The sequence below is a fragment of the Oryctolagus cuniculus genome, chromosome 12 (genome assembly GCF_964237555.1).
Source record: "Oryctolagus cuniculus chromosome 12, mOryCun1.1, whole genome shotgun sequence".
NCBI lineage: Eukaryota > Metazoa > Chordata > Mammalia > Lagomorpha > Leporidae > Oryctolagus > Oryctolagus cuniculus.
Window position 1 is genome coordinate 104629818 of NC_091443.1, and position 15156 is coordinate 104644973.

General features: G+C 52.8%; 1 protein-coding gene across 8 annotated transcripts in view; it reads right to left on the reverse strand.

Moving 5' to 3' along the window:
• Nucleotides 1-15156, reverse strand: part of ARNT2 (aryl hydrocarbon receptor nuclear translocator 2) — a 189682-nt gene that overhangs the window by 141629 nt on the left and 32897 nt on the right. The window contains exon 1 of one of the 8 annotated variants that reach the window (XM_051834292.2): nucleotides 6009-6426. The exons of 4 other annotated variants lie outside the window; for them this stretch is intronic. In XM_051834292.2, coding sequence (XP_051690252.2) covers nucleotides 6009-6143 — 135 coding nt within the window. In that variant the 5' untranslated portion in view covers nucleotides 6144-6426. Of the gene's footprint in view, nucleotides 1-4513; nucleotides 5009-6008; nucleotides 6427-15156 lie in introns of those variants that run through there. 3 more of the 8 variants (XM_051834293.2, XM_051834294.2, XM_051834296.2) reach the window with 3 other exon arrangements.

Consider the following 15156-nt stretch of genomic DNA (forward strand, 5'->3'; position numbering starts at 1 on the left):
TTTTTGTTGCTGCTTCCTCTACCTTATTTTTTTCTTAGTTCTAGAATATCTATTTATTTTAAAAATACTTATTTATTTGGAAGGCAGAGTGAGAAAGAGAGGGAGAGATAGAGAGAGATCGCCCATCCACTGGCTCACTCCCTGATGGCTGCAACAGCCAGAGTCTCCCACATGGGTGCAGGGGCTCAAGAACTTGGACCATCCTCTGCTGCTTTCCCAGGTGCGTGAGCAGGGAGCTGGACAGGAAGTGGAGCCGCCCTGCACACAGCCCCATCTAGGATGCCTATGTCTTTGTCAAGTGTCTGGTCATCTGTATTTGCTCTAGCATTGTACTTTATGACATATTTGGTGACGTACGTTTCTCTGAGTACTTACTTTCCAGGATTCTTTTTTTTTTTTTTGGTTTATTTTGCCGCTTAGATATTTGACTTAATTTAAGAGGCAAAATTTAATACAAAACTTATTTAAGGAAGGGACATCTCATTTTATCAAATGCCAGTTTGGTGATTCAAAGAAGATTCTAGATACCAAGTAAACACATGGAAGATGCAAGAATGAACTAAAACTCACTTTAAAAGTTCAGCAGATGGGGCGGGCGCTGTGGCCCAGCAGGTAAAGCCTCCACCTGCAATGCCGGCATTCCATGTGGGCACCGGTTCAAATCCCAGCTGCTCCACTTCTGATCCATCTCTCTGCTATGGCCTGGGAAATCAGCAGAAGATGGTCCAAGTCTTTGGGCCCCTGCACCCACGTGGGAGACCTGGAAGAAGCTCCTGGCTCCTGGCTTTGGATCAGTGCAGCTCCAGCCATCGCGGCCAACTGGGGAGTGAACCAGTGGATGGAAGACCTCTTTCTCTCCCTCTCTCTCTTTCTCTCTCTCTCTCCTTCTCTCTCTGTATAACTCTGACTTTCAAATAAATAAGTAAGTCTTCAAAAAAAAAGTTCAGCGGAAGCAGGTGTCTGGCCTGGCACTGAAGCTGTAGTCTGGGAAGGCCACATCCCACATCTGGGCGCCTGGATTTGAGTCCTGGTTCTGCTGGGAGCTGACAGCACAAATACTAGGGCCCTGGGTTAAATTCCCAGCTCCCAGCTGTGACCAGCTGTAGCGTGCATTTAGGGGAGAGAACCAGTGAAAAGGAGATCTCTCTCTCTCTCTCTCTCTCTTTCACTCTGCCTTTCAGATAAATCATAAAATACTAGAAGTTAGTGCTTTCTCTAACATTGGCTTTTTGGTGCTACTGTTAATAAATTCAAAGGAAGTAAAACACTCATCTGTCTCCTGAGCATGCTACGTCTGCTCTCCGTATTCCTGGGAAAATTACCCACCTGCTTCCCAAAGCTGGCGACTCCTCTCTCTGACTCAGGTCCTGAGACACCCACCTGAGCAAGGTGGCCAGAGAGGACCACCGGCCAGGCCAGAGGGGAGAGTCCCAGAGCCGGGGCCAGGTATCAGCAGGAGCAGAGGGAGCTAACTGTGCGGGAATCCTCACGCTGCCAATTCGTCGCAGGGTTCCTGAGTCCCACTCGAAGCAGGGACAGGAGGAACCTGAGCGTCACATCGTGGAGGGCAGGGATCACACCCCGACACCTGCGCAGGGACTGCCACACTCCACACACACAACTACAGCCGTGCTGGAAGGCCACTCAGCGATATCTCCAGGAGACATTAAAATATCTGGGCCTTCAGCAGGATCTGAAAAAGTGTGTGTGTGTGTGTGTGTATAAATGCATGGAGGTAGAATAAATATTAAGTTTGCTTTGGTGCAAAAAATTGAAATTCATGCATGTTTTATAATGCACCTTGTCAATGAACTCTCGAAGACCCCTTGCATGCATGGATTTCAAATTTCAATTTTTTGCATCAACATAAAATTACCCATTAATTACATTTTCCATGAACTTTCTGAGGCAAGCTCACACTTGTGTGCACAGGGCAGAGAGAAACCCCCTGATGAGCTACACGTGCACGTTTCTGTGGCAGGACGTGGAGGTGGGTTTTATTTTCTCCCTTCAGCTTTTTTTTTTAATTTTTCTAGGTTTCTTTCTTTTTTTTTCTAACCCAACGAACATGTGTTAACTTAACGCTAACTTAATGATATGTTGATTGAACGATCACAGGTAGAATAACAACTACTTCTAAGGAGTTTCCTGTGGAAGAGAGAACAACGCTGGAGAGCAGAGGCAGCTCTCAACAGCAAGAGCACCAGCCCCAGAAGAGACGGACGTAGGAAAGGGAGAATGTGGGGTCAGCAAGGTGCTACAGCGGGTTAAGCCACCGTCTGCACCACTGGCATCTGATATGGAGCCCCGGCTGCTCCGCTTCCGAGGCAGCTCCCTGCTAATGCACCTGGGCAGGCAGCAGATGGTGGCCCAAGTGCTGGGGGCCCCTGCATCCACGTGGGAGACCTGGAAGAAGCTCTTACTTCCTGGCTTCAGCTTGGCCCAGCCCTGGGCAGCCATCTGGGGAGTGAACCAGAGGATGCAAGATTCCTCTCTCTCTCTCTCTCTCTCTCTATCTCTCTCTCTCTCTCTATCTCTCTCTCTCTCTATCTCTCTCTCTATCTCTATCTCTCTTTCCACATTCCCATAACTGACTTTCAAATAACTAAATAACATACATATTTGAACAATTTTTTAAAATCATGGTAAGATTTTGGGTGAACTAAGATTGAAATCGCACTGCGCCACCCTCTCTACATGTGTTTTACTGCCCACTATACAGTAGGCACGAAGTCATTCCACCTTACGCACCAGGGAAGGCTGGGCAGGGCCAGGCCAGGGCTACACACAGGAGGGCCCTCGCCCCCCAGCCCCACCCCCACCCCCACCCAGGGAGCAGGGCTGGGCAGCCTGCGTGTGCCCAGAGCCAGCGTGTGCACGGGGCTGCTCATCACACACCCAGCTGCCAACGCTCTCCCCGCCTCTGTCTCAGTGTGGACCACAGCTGGGTAGCTGGGCTTCGGCTTCTGTGTCTCCAGAGCGCAGGAGACAGGGAGCAGGAAGGGTGTGCACGGGAAAGAACCCCTGCTCATGCCCAGGACTGCCCCACAGGAGGGGCTCCTCGTGGGCCCTCTGCACCAGCACCGCCTTTATGCAGGGACCGGTCCTCAAGGCACAAGCAAGCCCCAGACCTCAGCCAGGGGCTCCGGCCAGGCCCCAAGCCCACCCTGGGGCAGAGCTGACGCTGAGCTGTTGGCTCCTGCCTCACCCCTCTCTTCCCAGGGCCACACACACACACACACACACACACGTCATGAACATACACCATACACAACATTTATACACATACCAAATATGAAATCATACACCACATACATACAACACAAACATGCATTGCACACACACAACACATACTACATGCATCACACACACTGCACATACACATCACACACACCATGTACCTATGCACACCAGATACATATACATGTTAAACCCATTGCACATACCACACATAAACACACACCAGACATTACACACACCATAGATACCACAGGCATACGTAACACACAGCACATATACTTCATACACACACATCACATGTACACACACACATGGTGGCTGTTTCTCTCTGGTGAAACACGCACCATCACCCCAGCAGGAGCTGCTCCTTACAGGGAGGGGCGCACCTGCTCCAGTCCCAGCCCCGGGCCCCACGGCCCCACGCAGCCTTCAGGGCCAGCGATGGAAGCCAGGGCCCCGGGTGAATCATCCAGCCCCTGTGGCTCCCAGGGTCGCAGCAGAGATGTGAGTCACAGTGGGGACCCTAATCGTGAGTACCCACGCCCTGGTGAGGCTGCCGTCCACAGAGAGGCCAGGCGCCTGGGGCAGCACACACATGTGCACACACACACATGCAGTGACAGCAACAGCACCCGGTCACAATTCCTGCCAACTCTGAGAACAGATGCAGAACTTCCCAACCACAGGGAGACGTCCGGGATGGCGGCACCGGGCCGCTCCCCTGCTCCCCTCACCACCTCCTCCCTGCCGGCCCTCTGTGTCCCCAGTGCCCCCTCCCAGGCCTGGAGCCCCTCTCCCAGATCTCAGGGTGTCCCCTGCAGGCTCCCCTCTTCTTCCGCGCTCCCCAGGCACCAGCACCCCCATTGGCTGATGACTCCCAGATCTGCTCACCAAGTTCTGCTGTCACCTCCCCTCTGGGAGAGCTCTGGCCTGCCTCGGGACCCCTACTCAGTCTTCCAGCACCCACCCAGACCCTCCCAATTGTTCCCCCACTGGGCAGCCAGATCTGACCAGGTCGGCTGGCAGTGCCCAGCCATGCTCGGCCAGTTCTGCTGCCCCGTTCTCCAGCTCCAGCCACACCTTATACCCCCCCCCCCACCTCAGGGCCTTTGCACGTGCTACGCCTTTTTGCCACAAGGCCCTTCTCCCTTCTCTTCTAGTTCTTGCCAGCCATTTAGATTCCGCCCAAACATCGATTCTCAAGGCTTATCAAGGCAGCTCGTCCCCACCGCGGCCCTCCCCTGCTCAGCCTGGTGAGTCATCCCCAATGTACCTGCTCTTCTCGTGTGCACAGACGAAGGTCACAGCTGCCAGGTGAGACACGGCGGGGCCGAAGGGGACGGCCACAGCGACGGTGCTCGAGAGACAAGGGATGATGTCACCGTCTCAAAATACTAGTGCTGGTGTCAGAACCCAAACAGGGAGGTCGGCAAACAGCCTTGGTCACCTGGTCCTCCCACACTGCACAGGGCAAAAAAAAATCCCGGACGGAGGGGCCGATCGCCTATCTACACCCACAGCCGCACACGGGGGCCTCTCGGCAAGAAGAGGGAGAGCATCCCTCCTCCCTCCGTCCGCACAAGCAGCAGGGGTCTGGCGCCATCGCTCCTGACTCGGTTTCCCCTCCTATCCCCTCCAGCACATGCCCTCCTTAGGCAGGGGCTGCTGTAAGAACACCGTGCTTGTTTTTGAGTGTGTGGTGCCCAGGGGGCTATGCTAGGAGCTGAACAATCGTCAGAGCTGGAAGGACCCAACCCGAGAGGTGGAGGATGGAGACACGTGGCCGGGTGACTCCACATGGAGAGCCGCGTGCTGTGAGACGCACTGGACACCGCATTGTGGGGATGACTGGGAAGACCCAGGAGGGCTTCCTGGAGGAGGCCACACCTGTGCTCCCCTGGCAGTGGGCTGCAGAAATGCCAGGGGCAGAATGAAGCGCCTTAAGGATGCCTTTCCCTGAACGCTTCCCTGTTCACTTCCTGTCACTGAAGAGTTCTGACCTTTCACCCCACCCCCACCCCCGGCCACTCCCCGCAGATCGGGAGTCACGGCCTCACCTCATTTGCAACCCTCTCGTGTAGATCCTGGCACAGGGCCCCCGATCATAACTAACATCAAATGCACAGACAGAAATGCGTTCGGAGCAGCCCAGCCCCAGATGCAAACATGTGCCCGTGGAAGCTGTGACTTCCATCCCATTCAGGGACAGGGCGTGACCGTCTGACCTTAGACAAAGTTGCCAGCAGGTTCTGAGCTCATTTTAGAATCGGCACCAGCTAAGGATTTTGCAAGCTTCCTGCAAACACAGAAAATGTATCCATCTTCGGATGCCTCACCCCGCTACAGACTTTCAGATTGCAAACGCAGACATATTGTATAGAATTCCAATAACACGGCGGAGGCTAGTGCAATTCCAGGGGGAAATGGGAGAGTTTGAGAGAATACAGATGAAAGGCACGGGAAAGAACGGGAAAACGACGTTTTGTTCTCCCCGGTATTCCCTGGGAACCCAAATAAGAAAAAAAATAATCCCTGATCTTCGTTCTCATCGGGAAAACAACGAACGGCTAGCAAACTTCCCCAACAACGTGCAATGGTTTGATGCTCATTCAAATAAATAAATAGGGAGCCAAAAGGCTCGCTCTCTCCCGGTGGGTGCGTGGGGGTGAGGGGAGGCAGCTGAGCCGCTCAGAAAGAACTCTTCTCAGCGTTCACCCTCTCCCGGAACAACTGTCTCCGCAGAAGCACATCATATATCACAACCCTACCTTTTCCGAGGGATTAAACAAAGATCTTGCTTCTGTGGCCGACACCTTCTTAGAATCCGCTCCCCGTGCAGACGAAATGTCAGGAACCTCTGGGAGGAAGCGAAGTGCATCTGTATTCTGCTCAGAAAATGTCATCACAGATCTGTTTACCTTAACTGTGGACCATGATTCAGCTGTGACAACTGTCTTGCATACTGATCCACTTATTTGCAGCAAAAAAAAAAAAAAAAAAAAAAAAAAAAAAAATTTCCCAGTGTTAACTGCTTAGGTTCTGAAAAACCGGTTGCTTGGATTTCTCGTGCGACCGTGCCAAGCACACATTCGGAATATCTACATTGTTACCCAAACAGCATCCAAGGAAGCATGTTTCTCTGAGTGCAATGAAGGAGGAGAGTTCTTCTCCCTTCTGGATGGAAGACAGGGGCACGCACACACACGCACACGCACGATTCCCAAAGGCCCTCTCCCCCAGGGAGATATTTTAGTACAACACACGGAAAAAAACCACACGACTGGGACGCAGGGGACTCTAAGTGCAGGGTCTTTGCCCTGTGATCCTGAGACGTCTCCGGCCCACAGCAGGGCTGGGCTCAGAGCATCTTGATCAGGCAGCAGGTGACAGAAACAGGCCCGGCCAAGGAGAAAAAGGCCAGGTCCTGCCTCCCTCAGTCTGCGCACGGAGTCCTGGTCACCTGCCTGGGCCGCTCCTAGCATTAAGGGACAGGAGCCAGTCCCAAGGCAGCCTGGGATCATGTCGCCCAGCTAGCAGTGGTGGTGCAGGCAGAACCCCAGCCCCCCAGGGCCCCACTGGGCACTGTGCTGTGACCCGGGCAACCAATGTGGAGTCAGCACCCCTGCTCCCACTGGCGTCTGGGCCCGTGTCCTGTGGCTCCTGTGTCACCTGCTGGCTGCAGGCCCAGGGTCTCTGTCCCGGGCTTTCTAAAAAGGTAAACAGCAGAGACTCGGCAACCACCCATCCCAGCAGACAAAAGTACAGTCCAGGCTGTTTCTGGAGCAAGACAGCAAGGGGAGGCCCACACTCTACCTGGCCCTCTCTGGGAGACAGGTCTGACCAGGGGGGACCCCCCTTCACCCACTGTGAGCGGTCTCGTGCCTGGTTCACACCTAACAGCCTTGCACCGCCATGCAGAAGACAAGCACACACCTGTGTTGGACAGCTGGCTGCCCGGTGGACAGACTGCCCCAGGAAGGACTCAGAAGGGGCCTGGGGGAAAAATCCAGGCTGGGGTCTGAGTTTAGCCATGAGGAGCTCAGTGAGGCAGGACAGAGCTCTCTGGAGAAAGTGCAAGGTATGAGATGCTGGCGGGAAGGGCGCGAGGTGGGGTCTGAGCTCTGGGTCGCCACAGTTCAAGATACAAGAAAGCCGTGGGTAGGCGTATGACATAGTGGTTAAGATGCCACTTGGGACACGCGCAACCCTTGGCTGAGTTGCTGGATTTGATTCTCAGCTCCACTCCTGATTCTGCCCCCCTGTTAGCGTTCACCCTGGGAGGCAGTAGGGGACGGCTCAAATGGTTGGGTCCCTGCTATTCATGTGGGAGCCCAAGATTGTGTTCCTGGCTTCAGCTTGCTCCAGCCCAGGCTGTCATGGGCATTTTGGGGAATGAACCAGCCTATGGAAATCTCTCTCTAATAAATTAAATCAATTATATATATATATATATATATACACACATACATATACATATATGTATATACATGGAAAAGGGCCGTAGGATGGTGAAAGTTCAAATGTGACATCGAGGAGAACGAAACGCATCAGCCTGAAAGACGCCCCTGAGGCAGAGGAGCCTGACACCGTCTCCAGTGCTTGCGGGGTCTTCCTGCACGGAAGCGAGAAGCCCAGGTCTCTATGACCAGAGCTGGCGGCTGCAGGGGGCAGAGGCTTCTTCCTGATGGTTTCAGATATGAAAGGGGAGGGGACAAGGAATGACCCAGATGCACGCTGACCGTCCACTCACAGCTCGAAGTGGAAATCAAGTGAACTAACATGTCTGACATCAAGAGAACATTTGATTAATTATGGGATGTTGAATCAAAGAAAAACTGCTCAGCCATTAAATGTCACTCTTTCAAAGACTGATCCTATAGGAGCATCTAGGGACATGGAGAAGTTATGAGACAGAAAGTCTTTTACGAGCACATTGGCTGGGGAGCAGCCCAGGCTCAGCTTCAGCCACACCATCTACCCAATCTTATGCTTGGCCTCAGCTTCTGAACAAACGCCTTGGCCTTCGAAAGGATAATGAGTCAAATACCTATTTCAGGATCATTTCTGAGGTCCTGGAACTTGTACCTGATCAGTGATCATGAGCTACGTCAGTCAGGACCACAGCTGCACCTACAGGCTAACACCAGTGCTGTGTGCAAGGTGTACCACAGACACCTGCTGCCGTTCACGTCTGAACGTTCACTTTCAATGGTAAATACACCTTCTCGCTGCACTTAGATGCAAAATCTTATCTGTACATTTCAATTCTCCCGGTCAGATGCTTTATAAACTTACATGAATTATTACAAGAGTGAAATACGCAACAACTTAGGATCATATGGTAAACACTATTTTTTTCTATTATTTGACAGAGTTATAGACAGAGAGAAAGGTCCTCCCTCCGCTGGTTCACTCCCCAATGGCCGCCACAGCCGGCACTGTGCTGATCCGAAGCCAGGAGCCAGAAGCTTCCTTCTGGTCTCCCATGCAGGTGCAGGGGCCCAAGCACTTGGGCCATCCTCCACTGCCTTCCTGGGCCACAGCAGAGAGCTGGACTGGAAGAGGAGCAGCCAGGACTAGAGCCCGGCACCCATATGGGATGCCAGCACTGCAGGAGGAAGATTAACCAAGTGAGCCATGGCGCCGGCCCCAAACACGATTAATTTTATGTGCAAAACCAATTAGTAAGAACTTTAGCAAATAAATGTAAAAGAAAATGGGAAAATAATACAAATACTAAGAGAACAGACAGATTAGCTTGCTGCTTTTACAAAAACTATTATATTCCTTCGAGCCAAGATGTGTTGAGCTCCACGAAAAATTACACAAAGCAGAATAAGAGATGCTTAGAGTAGATCACAGTTCATATCTTTGTGGGATTATTTGGAATACTGGCCTTCATAACAATAAACAACCTTTAAGACTTAAAGTTTTAAAAATTTATTTCTGTTTAGCCCATGCATCTTTATTTTTTTAAATATGTACTTGTTTATTAGAAAGGCAGAGTTATGCAGAGAGAGGGAGACAGACAGTTAGAGGTACTCCATTTGCTGGTTCACTCCCCAAATGGCTGCAAGAGCCACAGCAGGGCCAGGCCAAAACAAGGAGCTAAGAGCTTCTTCCAGGTCTCCCACGTGGGTGCAGGGGCCCAAGCACTTGGGCCACCGTCCACTGCTTTCCCAGTCACATTAGCAGGAGCTGGACTGGAAATGGAGCAGCCAAGACTCGAACCGGGACCCATTTGAGATGCCAGTGTCACAGGCATAGGCTCAGCTGGCTGGGCCACAGCATCGGCCCCATTCATATTTCAAGGAAAAGTCTTACTTGGAAGCTTTCCTATCTTTACAAGGATAAGGTAATAGTCAGCTTTGTCAATTTGCTACTTCAAAAATGCACAAGGAGTCAAAACTCCAACACTCCCCTGTAACCGACAGTAAATCAAGTCCGCGCAGAGAGAAGAAGACAGAAGACCTGCCAGGGAAGCAGGAGGCATCCCAGCATCTCATTTACCCTCCAAACTGAGTCACCAGCGAATGTCTGCTTAGCCTTGATGATACCACGGTGTGACTCCCCTTCCCCTGTCCTAGCTCTGCCCAGCAACACCCATCCCTGTCTCCCCTCCCTCGTCCTGCCTTGGGCTCCATGTGGGGTTTGGACTGCACCTCCCCCAGTTTCTCAACCACTGAGAAACTGGGGGAGGGAACCTCCTCATGTCAGAAGCTGAATGTCTGACGCAGGTGCCCACTCCCACCTGCTGGTCACCCTGTCATGACCAGGTAGCAGGAAACGCCCCGCTTTCTGCTTCCTTCATGTTTCTGAGTCCATCCTTTGGTGGGCAGGTGGTCTCAGGTGGGCTCATGTCCCAGCCCAGGACCCACATAAGTCATGAAGCAAACACGGCCACCAGATGGCTGGTCATCTGGGGAACGTGGGAGATGAGAGAACATCACTGCCTAATTTAGACTCCCCAAACCACCTAGCAACTGGGCCTCCCACACACTCCCCTCAATCCCCAAGATGGCAGCACTGTGATGCGGACCTGGCTGCAGACAGCACCATCATGCCACGACCCGGCACCTGCTGGGAGCGCACCCCTGCTTTTCCCAGGCAAGACAAGCTCCCGAGGGTGGGGAGCTGTGTCTCTTCCACCTCATTATGCAGTCGCCACACCCGTCCATGATGATCCTGTATCACAGATATCCGCATCCGTTTCACCTGCCTTAACCTGAGCTCCTCACTTCTTCCTGGTCTGAAGTCTGACTTCCTACCGTGTTTGAAACTAAGTGGATCCCCTGGCAGTGGGCTCCCGTGAGAGTGGAAAGTTGCCCAGGTGCCCAAGCAAATGAGGGGCACAGTGGACCCCAGTGGTCCCAGCTGTCCAGCTGGAGCTCAGGATCCAAGCCTGACCTCTCAGGAGCAGCATGCGGGAAAACAAAGGCAGCCTCGGGCAGCCCCACCCTCCATCCACCCTGCACCACAATTCCAGAGAAAAAACTCATGGAAAATTTCCACGGATGTCATTTGCCCATACTGCCAAAAGTTCTTGGAGAAACAGAATTCTAAGTTTATTTTGGTGCCAAGAACTTTTTGAAACCCACACAGAGTCTTCTCACAGCAGGCATCGTTCGTGAACTTGTTTAAAGACCCCTGCATCCTTTTCACCTGCCTCAGGTTCTTCCTGTACTTAAGTCTGACTTCCTCCTCCGTGCCACGCCCCTTTCCCTGCCACTCACTGCCCTCAGTGTCTCTGTGTCCTCTCTCCTCCCTCGCCCGTGCCTCCTTCCTCTTCATCCTTCACTCCTTGTCTCACTTTCCGCTCCCATTACCCCTCCCCATCACCCAAGGCAACACCTCCCACCCCAAGACAAAAGTCACAAATGAGCACACACTCCCCCATCTCCTCTCTCTCTCTCTCTCACTCCTCTCTCTCTCTCTCTCTCTCTCTGGGGCACCCTCCTCTCAGGCTCGTGGATTTTGCTCGTGGTTTCAAGTTTTCAGGCGTGGCCACAAGCCAGCGCCCGACTCCACATCCAGACACTGCCAATGAGGTACACTTTGCAGGAGAAAATACGTTAGGGAAAGCCAAATTTCAAGTCATCCTAACACCCAAAATATCTTGCAGTCCAGGCACAGTGCTTCCATCACATGCATTTTCCATCAACCTTTGGAAGACCCCTGTATGCGCGACTTGCAAGCCAAGGGAATCTTCGTATTGACTGGAGAAAGAGGAACACCTCTTGTTGCGGAAATCTGGTAAAACCGCAGCAGATTGGTAACTCGTCCTTTGAGGATGCTCTTTCTAGGAAATTTCTTTTTTAAAAGGGAAAATGACATGGGAGCGCATCCCCTGTTTACAGAACAAATATTAAGGAAATCGCACATGCTTTCACAGAAATAAAATCCCTTCTAAGAAGTATGATGAAACAAAGTTGTCTCCTTGATGAATGTATTCATCAATCATCCTTCATTCAACAAAAACACTTAGTGTTAAATTTTAAGCGCTGAATTGCCCAACAATTATAATAAATGCAAGAGTAAAAATGTTTACATGAAAGGCATTAATTTTTTTTTCAATGTGGTTAAGGTAATTTTATGCCATGAGGGTATTGAAAAAGTTCATGGAAAAGGAATTAAAAATAAAGTGTAAGTGCCAGTGTAGCAAAGCTGGAATCCTGGCTGCTCTATTTCTGATCCAGCTCCCTGCTGATGCACTTAAAAAAGCAATTAAAAATGGATGGCCCAAATACTTGGGCCCCTGCTACCCATGTGGGAGACCCAGATGGAGTTCAGGCACCTGGCTTCAGCCTGGTCCAGCCCTGGCCGTCGCAGCCTATTGCAGAGTGAACCAATGAGTCGAAGATCTCTCTGTCGCTTTTTTTCTGTCGCTCTGCCTTTCAAATAAATAAAACAATTTTTTAAAAAAGAAGATAGTTTATTTTGGTGCAAAAAACTATTTTTAAATCCACTCATGGTTTTCTCATAATGGGTACTTTCCGTAAACTTGAAGAGCCCGTGAACCTGAAACCATAGGCCAAGTGGAATCTCTCCCCCAAGGCCCAAGAGCCCAAGGCTTGGAGGAAGGGAGGGTGAGGAAGAGGAAGAGGAAGAGGAAGCTGAGGGTTCCCAGGAGCACAGGGGCTTGGGCTGGGGGCTGGGAGGCCACTCCTTCCAGTTACAGATGAGCACATGGGGCTCAGAGAGCTCCTGGGGACACCAGGGACACCACGGCTCTCTCAGAGGCTTAACCCCAGCAGATGGCTCCACTCGGCCTGGCCCATCTGAGGCCGAGGTTGGCCAATGTTCTCTGTGAAGGGGCACAGTGTCAGCAGGCCAGGCTGCCGCCATGAGACCTCTGGCCGCCACCCAACCCCACAGCCAGGGGACCAACGCGGCCACCAACAGCGCTGAGATGAGGGCGTGTGGCTGTTGCCATTTAGGAACATGGAGATTTGAATTTCAAATAATTTCCACGTGTCACGAAATAATCCTTTCATTGGTGGGTTTTTTTTTTTTTTTTTTTTTTTGACAGGCAGAGTGGACAGTGAGAGAGAGAGAGAAAGGTCTTCCTTTTTGCTGTTGGTTCACCCTCCAATGGCCGCCACGGCTGGCACACTGCGGCCAGCGCACCGCGCTGATCCGATGGCAGGAGCCAGGTGCTTCTCCTGGTCTCCCATGCGGGTGCAGGGCCCAAGCACTTGGGCCATCCTCCACTGCACTCCCTGGCCACAGCAGAGAGCTGGCCTGGAAGAGGAGCAACCAGGACAGAATCCGGCGCCCCGACCGGGACTAGAACCCGGTGTGCCGGCGCCGCAAGGCGGAGGATTAGCCTAGTGAGCCGCGGCGCCGGCCTCATTGGTGGTTTTTACTTCAGTCCATTTAAAAATGTAGATTGGGGCCCCTGCCATCCCTGTGGGAGTCCCTGCATTGAGTTCCTGGATCTCAACTTCAGCTCCAGGCTCAGCCCCAGCCCTTGCAAGCATTTAGAAAGTGAACCAGCAGACAGAAGCGCCCCCCTCCCCAAGTAAACAAAAGTTAAAGACAAAGCCAGAGAATCTAAGGCTGCTGATCTAACTGAGGCTGGACAGCCAGCATCCATCACGTCACTGTGGCTCTGCCCCCGTGGGATCGCTCCTCCTGGCCCGGGGCGGGCGGCGGATGGGAAGAGGGAGCATTCTCAGGAGTTCCTGGACAGACAGGCCTTGGACTTGGGAGCACCGCTGTGCATCAGACGGTGACTGGATCATACAGAAGCCACGGCGCTGTTCCGCTCTCCCCGGAAGCTGCTTCCCATGTGCGGTCTGGCGGAAAACGGACGGCAGGTCAGAGGGGAGGCTGCTTGGCCCTGGGGCGTGGGAAAACCGCAGAGATCTCTGAGCGGGGTCGCAGACGTGCAGCCACGTGATCTGGGCCCCCGAAGCACGATTCACAGCTTCAGAATCAAGCCGAGGCCTCAGAAGCCCTGGTGGCACCAGGAACGGCGGCTCTCATCCTGGGAGGAGACAAGGAAGCCTTCCGAGAGCACGCAGAGGCCCTGATGTCGGCCGATGGGGCAGCAAGATCATGCTGGTCACCCGCATCCCTAGGCTAGGAATGTGTTTAGGGCCAGGGGTAGGCTTAGGGCTAGCGCTAGGGCTAGGGCTAAGGATAGGACCAGGGCTAGGGCTGGGTTATGGATAGGTTTATGTTTAGGGGGTTAGGGTTAGCGTGAGGGCTGGGGTTTGAGCGAGGGCTAGGGCTACGTCATAGGCAAAGGTTACAGCCATGGCTGGTGCTAGGGTTAGGGCTGGGTCTAGGGCTACATCTAGGGCTAGGGCTAGAGCCCATGGCACTTCTCAGGTGAGAAGGATGGGTGAAGGAGGAGCGGCCTGGCAGGACGGGGAGTGGCAAGGCCTTTGCCACTTCCTGGGATGGGAAGGGCTGTCACGATACCCGCAAGACAGAGAAAGGCCTGGCTGGCCCCTTAGGTGGGCAGGGCCCGTGCCAATCAGTCCTCCAGCTCTCTGCACACACACAGCTTCTCCTTCAATGCAATTTACTCTGACACAGCCGAGAGTCAGCACAGACCCCACAGGCTAGGGGCTCGGTCCCACAAGACTCGCCCCACTTCCGGTGCCAGCCAGATGCCTGGCTCTAACCTGGAGGTCCCCACGGGCCCCTTCTCAGCATTGGAAATCTGCTAGGACGGTCTGCAGAACTCGGGACTGCACCTGACATGTGACAACCACACCAGAAGCCAGAGGGCACCACTATGGAACAGCCAAATGGAAGAGACAGGTGGGCAAGCTGGGCGGGGGGGTCCCATGGCCTCCCAGGTACATCAGCCTCCAGCACCTCCCCGTTCACCCAACAGGAAGCTCCTCAACCACAACACGGGAGATGGGATGCAAATCCCAGTGTCCCAGTGACGAGGTTGATTAAATCACCGGCTGCCGGCAGTGGCCAGTCTCCAGCCGTTGGTCTTGCTGGTGACCTGCCTTCATCCTAAAGCTACTGCAGGGCGCCAGCTACAAGGCAGCTCGTTAGGTACACAAGGCACAAAGCACTCCTACCACTTGGAGATTCCCAGGATTCTAGCAGTTCACGTCAAGAAACCAACAAAGGAGTGGGCACGCAGCCTATCAGCTGAGACCCTGGGCTGCAGACACTGGGAGACAGCAGGTGATGGCCCAAGTACTTGGGTCTCTGCCATCCACCTGGGAGACCTGGATGGAGCTCCAGGCTCCTGGCTTCAGCCCTGGCTCAGCCCTGAATGTTGCTGTCTTCAAGGAGTGAACCGGTGGATGGAAGGTCTGTCTCTCTCTCTCTCTCTCTCTCTTCTCCCCAACCCATCTCTAGAATAAATAATCAACCTATCAATCAATCATCAATATTTTAAAGGAGAAACACCAACACAGACTAACCACATACTTCTTTCTA